The 8,340-nt window shown below is 43.9% G+C and overlaps 1 protein-coding gene across 1 annotated transcript; it reads right to left on the minus strand.

Moving 5' to 3' along the window:
• Positions 1-4,582: 4,582 nt before the first annotated feature.
• Positions 4,583-7,695, minus strand: LOC138891995 (uncharacterized). Its single transcript, XM_070175687.1, has 5 exons — positions 7,562-7,695; positions 6,434-6,893; positions 5,935-6,383; positions 5,023-5,332; positions 4,583-4,885 (listed from the first exon to the last, which is right to left on the minus strand). Exons 1-5 carry the CDS (start codon positions 7,693-7,695, stop codon positions 4,583-4,585), a joined length of 1,656 nt encoding a protein of 551 aa, XP_070031788.1.
• Positions 7,696-8,340: the final 645 nt, after the last annotated feature.

Below are 8,340 nucleotides of genomic sequence, written 5' to 3' on the forward strand. Positions count from 1 at the left end.
TTTCTCAATCTCTCTACTGATTTCTTTGAAGCCTGGGATTTCCTCATCTTCTTTACCTGCTTGCCTAACTCCTCAATAGCTCCCCCATGAGCCACCAGTGTATCCATAATGGTCTTCTGGTTCTCCAGAATCTTCTTTAATGTTTCCTCCACTAACGGAGGGACCTGTGGTACTACTGGGGTAGAAGACTGTGCTATAATAGCACTGAATATATCAGATAGCTTAGAAGTGGCTGCCTGCATCTAGTTATTGAGACTCGCCAGTGTATGAGAGACTCGCAGCGTAGTGAGTGGATAAGTGGATGAGGTCGGCACTGGTATTGATGCTGATGGTCTAGAAGATGAAGGTGGTGGCATGTCAGTTGTCCCGGTGGGAGGCCCGACTGCTGTGGAAGGCATGGGAGCTGTAGATGGCTCAGCAGCAGACTCTGTAACCGCCACCAATGGCTCATCAGACTGACTAACGGTGGTAGTGGCCTTACCCTTGAACTTTGGGTTGTCCGCACCTTGCAGGGAGTACCATAAGAAGGGCTTTTTGGCCCTCACTTTTGTATCAAAAGTCCTTGTCTCCACCTTTGTATCATTGAAATATTCTGTGAGGGTGTTGGGATATGGGTAGGAGCTTTCACCTTTTCGGACAGCCACTGTCATGTTGGCCGACATGATGGAACCCACATTGATTGGGTACCCGGCCATAATAGATGCCACCAGAACTGCTCGAGCAATTGGAAGATTGTTCTCATTCAAGCTTGGATCGATACGGCTGCATACAAAGGTTGGCCACCCTTTTGCTTCAAAATATAGGGTGGCCCATGTGATAGGAATCCCTGCTGTGATCCACGGTGGTGGTGGTCCTAGAGCACCCAAAATCTCTGCTAACCAGGGGCGAGCTACATCACCCATAGCAAGATTTTCTAGGTACTGGATTGCCTCTACCTCCTCAAAGCCCAGGTAAGTCTTTAGAGTGTTGGGGTCGAATCTGACTTTCAAATTTCTCACTTTGGTTATTTTGGTACCCTTCTTGTTGTGAGCCACATTGGCATAGAACTCCCGTACCAAGTGCTCATTTGCATCTATGACACTTTTGATGAAACACTTCCACCCCTTACATTCCCGGAACTGTCTAAGGACATTTGGATTGTATTTATCCAAATCCTTCACTAAAAACTATCGCTCAAGTGTGAGTGGTCTCTGGGGCCACCACTCTCTGAACCTTGTGAAGGCCGTCAAACTCACAAATCTATCCTCCCACGCATTCTTATTATTCGACCTCTATAGGCCGCTCACTCGAGTGTCACCTCCTTTACCATCATCCGAGACATCGTCATCATCATCTACTACAACTGGTGTATGAGGAGTAGGTGTAGAGGAGGGTTGTGAACCCTGGATATCGGCATCGAAACCCTTAGAAGAACTTGCTGTAGTGGAGGGTTCATTGCGCAATTGATATCTCCCAGTGGTTTGTGGTGGTTGGGACTGGGCCTCAGGTTGTACCTTCACTGAATGGCCTTCGTAGGCTTCCCTAGACGGGGCATATGAACTAGATTCTGAGTGCTTTGTGGCCCTACCTCTCCCAGTAGTCGGCTTTTTAGCGATGGCTTTTGACTGCACTCCTAGTGGGTGAGTGCCCTTTCCTTGGCCTCGGGAGGGTTCACCTCTCCCTTTAGATGTATCGCCTCTACTTCGTAACTGAACCGTTGTCTGCAATACAAGGCATATAAGTCAGTTAAAGTTCAAAACAGTGTAAACAGTTGCATTACAGTTGCAGGAAAACAGTCTACATAAGAGACAGTGCGTACTGCACAATTTTGAGTGCGACTGTAGACTGCCATGTGCGGACCGCACAATTTCAAAGTGCGGTCGCACATCCTGAAATGCGGACCACATAATTTTGAGTGTGTCTGCACATTCCCCAAGTTCAGAACACTGGTTCTCTGAAGTTCCAAAGTACGGTTGCACACATTTTTCTGCGGACCGCATAATTTTGAGTGCGGTCCGCACTTTTCATGCAACACATTTTCCCTAATTTAAGATCTGCGGACGGCACCATTTTGTGTGCGTCCGCACAATTTGAAATTAAGCGGCACTAACTTTAGGTTTTGCTATTTTTGCATAATTTAGAGATGATATTTGCAAATAAACATGATTAATGATCTACCCAGTCCCCAATGAACACACATGATATAACCCACATGATTTTAAGCACACATGAATAACATTTGACATTTTAGGCCTACAAATAACTATACTAATGAGTATGGAGTGAACATGGACTGAACAAATAACCCACATGATCTACCCAGTCCCCAATGAACCCTCTAACATGGACTGAACATACAACTGATGAAGGATGCAAGTGAGAATCTAAACTTGATGAAATGAGTATGGAGTGTGAGCTATTTTGTGGTGCACTGTGTTTTATTACGTCTCAAGAACTCAAAGTGTGTAAAGTTGTGAATAGTGCACAGAGGACCTATTTATAGGTTGACCAAGTCGGTCAAAAGTTGAGCTGAGTGCGGCCGCACAATTTTGAGTGCGGTCCGCACTCTTTACCTGGACATTTGCTGAGATTCTGCGGTCCGCACAAAAGTGAATGCGGCCATAGAAATTTGTGCGGTCCGCATATTTTTGTGTGCAGCCGCAGAATGGCCTATTATCTGCAACTCAAAACTTCAGAGAGTTCATATTTTTGGGTATCCAGTTGTGCGGCCACACAAAGAATTGTGCGGCCGCAGACTCCTTTCTGCGGTTGCATTCATTATTGTGCGGTCCGCACTTTGTTCAACACTTGGCCAAATTTTTCGAATACGATCCCTGCAATGCACACCCATTCCTGCAATTCACTTCCGAAACCAGTTAGCTCAAAACAAAACCTATATAACAAAGAGGAAAATGAAAAATGAAATGAAACATGGATTAACTCCCAAGAAGCGCCTGATTTAACGTCACGACACAACGCAGATTACCATCAATCACGTGAAATGAATTAATGCCACGACGTGGCCATCATCAACTTTGCCAAGATTATGCTTCACTCGGTGACCATTGAATCTAAACTCTTCATGATTTTTATTTTTCAAGTCCAATGCACCGAAGGGTGTCACATGCACAACCTTAAATGGACCACTCCACTTAGACTTCAACTTTCCTGGAAACATTCGTAACCGAGAATTGAACAATAACACAAGATCGCCTTCTTTGAACTCCTTGTTCCGGATGTACTTCACGGAGGTACTTCATCTTGTCCTTATATAAGGACGAACTTGAATATGCATGGTACCAGAATTCATCAAGCTCATTCAATTGTGCCACCCTCAAGTTGGCGGCGACATCCCATTCAAGATTAAGCTTCTTCAATGCCCACATAGCTTTGTGCTCATGTTCCACCGGAAGGTGACAAGCTTTCCCGAACACTAACCGGTACAGAGACATACCAATCGGTGTTTTGTAAGCCGTACTATAAGCCCAAAGAGCATCATCAAGTTTCTTTGACCAATCTGTCTGGTTGGCATTCACTGTCTTTGACAAAATACTCTTGATCTCCCGGTTGGAGACTTCCACTTGCCCGCTTGCTTGAGGATGATAGGGGGTCGACACTTTGTGAGTGATACCATACTTTGTGAGTAAGGTACCAAAATCTTTGTTGCAAAAGTGCGATCCCCATCACAAATAATGTCCCTTGGAGTACCGAATCTCGTAAAGATGTTCTTTTACAAAAATGCCACCACACTTCGTGCTTCATTGTTGGGTAAATCCATGACTTCAACCCACTTTGAAACATAATCCACCGCTACCAAAATGTAAGTGTTCCCACAAGAGCTCATGAACGTACCCCATGAAATCAATGCCCCACACATCAAAATTGTCAATCTCCAAGATGGTGGTGAGGGGCATCTCATTTTTCTTTGAAATCCCACCGACCCTTTGACATTCATGACAACGCTTGACGAGATCGCTAGCGTCCTTATAAAGGGTAGGCCAATAGAATCCACAACTCAACACTTTTGTTACCGTTCTAGCTCCCCCATGGTGACCACCATATGGTGAAGAGTGGCAAGCCTCAAGAATTTCCACTTGTTTCTCCTCCAGTACACATCGTCGAATCACACCATCGATACAAATCCAGAAGAGATACGGCTCATCCCAATAATAGTCAAGGTAATCCCGTTTGAGCTTCTTCCTTTGGTTTGAAGAGAACTTATTCGGTACAATACCACTCACAGGATAATTGGCTAAGTCGGCGAACCATGGCATCTCGGTCATTGAAATGGCTAGAAGCTGCTCGTCAGGGAAGGAATCATTTATCTCAAGGCCGTCATGTGGCCTCCCCTCCTCCTCCAAATGAGACAAATGGTCCACCACTTTGTTTTCACTACCCTTGCGGTGTTGAATCTCTAGATCAAACTCTTGCAATAGAAGCACCCACAACATTAACCTTGCCTTTGAATATTTCTTTCTCATCAAATATCGAAGCGCCGCATGATCAATGTGGACAATCACCTTTGTACCCATCAAGTACAGGCGGAACTTCTCCATAGCAAGGAGCTCTTTTTGGGTCACTGTGTAGTTTACTTGGGCATCATTCATGGTCTTACTAGCATAGTAGGCCTGATGGAAGATTTTTTTGATACGTTGCCCCAACACTGCTCCACTGCCACATCACTTGTATCACACATGAGCTCAAAAGGAAAGCTCCAATCCAGTGTGATGATAATAGGAGTAGTAGTCAATTTGAACTTGAGCAATTCGAATGCCTTCATACAATCCTCGTTGAAATGGAACTTGGCATCCTTCTCCAAAATTTTACACAAGGGATTTACTACCTTAGAAAATTCCTTGATGAACCGACGATAGAACCCCGCATGACCCAAGAAACTCCTCACTCCCTTCACGGATGTAGGGGTGGGAGTTTAGAGATCACCTCTATTTTGTCCTTGTCGACCTCAATACCATGCTTTGAAATTTTGTGGCTGAGGACAATGCCTTCCTCGATCATGAAGTGACACTTCTCCCAATTCAAAACCAAGTTTGTTTCCTCACATCTTGCCAAGACCTTATCCAAGTTGTTCAAGCAATCATCAAAAGAGTTCCCGACCACGGAAAAGTCATCCATGGAGACCTCAAGAAAGTCATCCACCATGTCGGTGAGGATTTCCATCATACACTGTTGAAAAGTTGTCGGTGCATTGCATAACCCAAATAGCATCCGTGAGAATGTGAAAGTACCATAGCGACAAGTGAAAGTAGTCTTCTCTTGGTCCTTCGGAGCAATAAGAATTTGATTGTAGCCAAAATATCCATCCAGGAAACAATACAAAGCTTGACCGACCAACCTATCAATCATTTGATCAAGGAATGGAAGTGGGAAATGATCTTTCCGAGTGACTTTGTTGAGCTTCCGATAGTCCATACACACTCGCCACTCGGTGACCGTTCTTGTAGGGATCAATTCGTTCTTGTCATTTGTTACCACAACCATACCTCCTTTCTTTGGGACACATTGCACCGAAGAGATCCACTAGCTATCGAAAATGGGGTAAACAACCCCGGCATCCAACCATTTTATGATCTCCTTCTTCACCAGAGCATTGCTTCATTTAATCTTCTTTTATGTTCAACAGAGGGTTTGACATCCTCCTCCAAAATAATCTTGTGGATGCAAAATGTGGGGCTTATACCCCGAATATCTGCCAATGTCCATCCTATAGCTTTCTTCCTATTTTGGAGCACCGCCAAAGTAGAATCTACCTACACGTTAGTCAAGCAAGAGGAAAGAATAACCGGTAAAGTAGAACATGGGCCAAGAAACTCATACTTGAGATGTGGAGGCAATGGCTTTAACTCCAAAGTGGGAGGCTCCTCGATTGAGGGCTTTGTTGGAGGAGTCTTCCGGTTCTCAAGATCTAAGGACAATTTTCGGGGTTCATAAGTGTACGACCCCATTCCTTGCAATGCATTTACATATTCCACATAGCCTTCCTTCTTATCATCATCATGATTAAGCAATACGGCTTGCAAAGTATCATCAACATTCATCACGGCACTAGTATCATCAATAATCATTTCCGTCACTAAGTTCACAAACGAACAAACTTCATTGCTATTTGGTTGCCTCATAGATTTGCACACATGGAAAACCACCTTTTCATTTCCCACCCGGAAGGTGAGCTCACCGGATTCCACATCAACAAGAGCCTTCCCCATAGCAAAAAAAGGTCTACCTAAGATAATTGGCACCTCATAGTCCACTTCGCAATCAAGAATCACAAAGCCCGCCGGAAGGATGAACTTATCAACACGAACCAACACATCATCAATAATACCAATGGTCTCTTTATAGTACAATCCTCCATTTGTAGCCTCATAGATGTGGGTCTTGGTTGCCTAATTCCCAAAGTTTTAAACACCAAGTAGGGCATCAAGTTGATACTCACCCCTAGATCACATAGAGCTTTGGCAAAGTCTGCGCTACCAATAGTGCAAGGGATTGTGAAAGCGCTATGATCTTCCAATTTTGGAGCCATTGAGTGCACAATAGCACTCACTTGATGCGTCATCTTGATAGTCTCGCAATTCATTGATCTCTTCTTTGTCACAAAATCCTTCATGAACTTTTCATAGCCGGGCATTTTTTCCAATTCCTCAACCAATGGAACATTAATGGATAAGCTCTTCATCATGTCAATAAACTTCTTGAATTGGTTCTCGCTATTTTTCTTGGTGAGCTTTTGAGGGTATGGAGGAGGAGGCCTTGGCATTGGTGCCTTGGCCTTTGGCACTATCAGTTCCGGTATGTCAATCACGTGTTCCCTAGACGAGTTTACTTCTTCTTGGGTCTCCTCCACATTTTCATCAATCTCAATTCTCACTTCTTCGTTAGCTTGAATCACATTTCTTGTAATTTCATCTTATTGAATCACTACATCATCATCCACAACTCTTCTTTGATTTGAGGTTGTTGCCTCCCCACCTTTTCCACTCTGTGTGATTACGAACATGGTATGTCCCATGTTGTTCCCACCATTTGAGTTCACCATCGTGTCACTAGGTAGTTCTCCCTTAGGGCGAGTGTTTAAAGCTTGCGAGATTTGCCCTAATTGAACCTTCGAATTTCGGATTGAACTGTTGTGAGAGGCTAGTTGAGCATCGGAGTCGGCATTTTTATCCATCATCTATTTGAACATATTTTTAATTTGTCCCATCTCATTATTGGAAGAGTTAGAACCATGGGATGGATAAGAAGGCGGGTTGCTTGGTTGTTGATACATCAGGGGCATTTGAAAGCCCAACCCCGACTCCTTTGGTTATTATTCCAACCCCCTTGGTTGTTGCCTCCAAAGTATCCTGGATTGTTGCCACCCCAATTGCCTTGGTTGCCTTGATTATTCCAATTGCCTTGATAATTGGTATTGTTACAATTACCTTTATTATTGCTACCACCACTCCAATTGCCTTGGTGGTTTTGCTTGTTCCAATTTCCTTGGTTTCCTTTAGAACGTCATTGTTGTTGACTCGGGACTTGAGAATTGTTTCTTTGCCCTTGATAGTTGTTCACATATTACACTTCTTCCTCTTTCTCATTGTATAATTCATCTTGGTTAAGCCCACTATCATCTTGCACAAAGTGTTCCACATGGTTTTGTACTTGTTGACCCTTTTTCCTTCTTTTGTTCACCATCATACTCACACCTTCCATTGCATTCACTTTCTTAGGACCTTGAACTTGTTGAAATTGAGCTTTGGCTAATTGATTCATTGTGGTCGTCAACTCGGCAATTGCTTGCCTATGATCATGCAATTCCTTGTGTAGGTGAATCACATTTGGATCACCTTGAGGAGCATTAGCTCTACTTTGCCATGCCGATGAAGTATCTGCCATTTCATCCAAGATTTCACAAGCTTCGGCATATGGCGTTGTCATGAAATTCCCACCGGTAAGTTAGTTGACCACGCATTGATTGGTTGATCCCCCGGCAGAAGGTTTGTTGAATCATAGCCTCAGTCATATCATTATTCGGGCACTCTTTTACCATGGTACGGTTCCTCTCCCAAATCTCGTGCAAAGGATCATTGGGTTCTTGCTTGAATAGCTATATGCTATATTGCACAGGGAGAAAAGAACTCGGCAATGAATTTTTCCGCCAATTCATCCTATGTATGGATGAAATAGTTTGGAAATATTTCTAACCAATCCAAGGCCTTTCCCTGTGGAGAAAAGGGAAATGGCCTTAACCTTAGAGCATCCTCGGAGACGTTGGTATGTTTACTCCCCCAACAAGTATCCACAAACCCTTTTAGGTGCTTGTATGTATTTTGACTCGGAGCCCCGGTGAAGAATCCC

This window comes from Nicotiana tomentosiformis, chromosome 5 (genome assembly GCF_000390325.3).
Source record: "Nicotiana tomentosiformis chromosome 5, ASM39032v3, whole genome shotgun sequence".
Taxonomy (NCBI): Eukaryota; Viridiplantae; Streptophyta; class Magnoliopsida; order Solanales; family Solanaceae; genus Nicotiana; species Nicotiana tomentosiformis.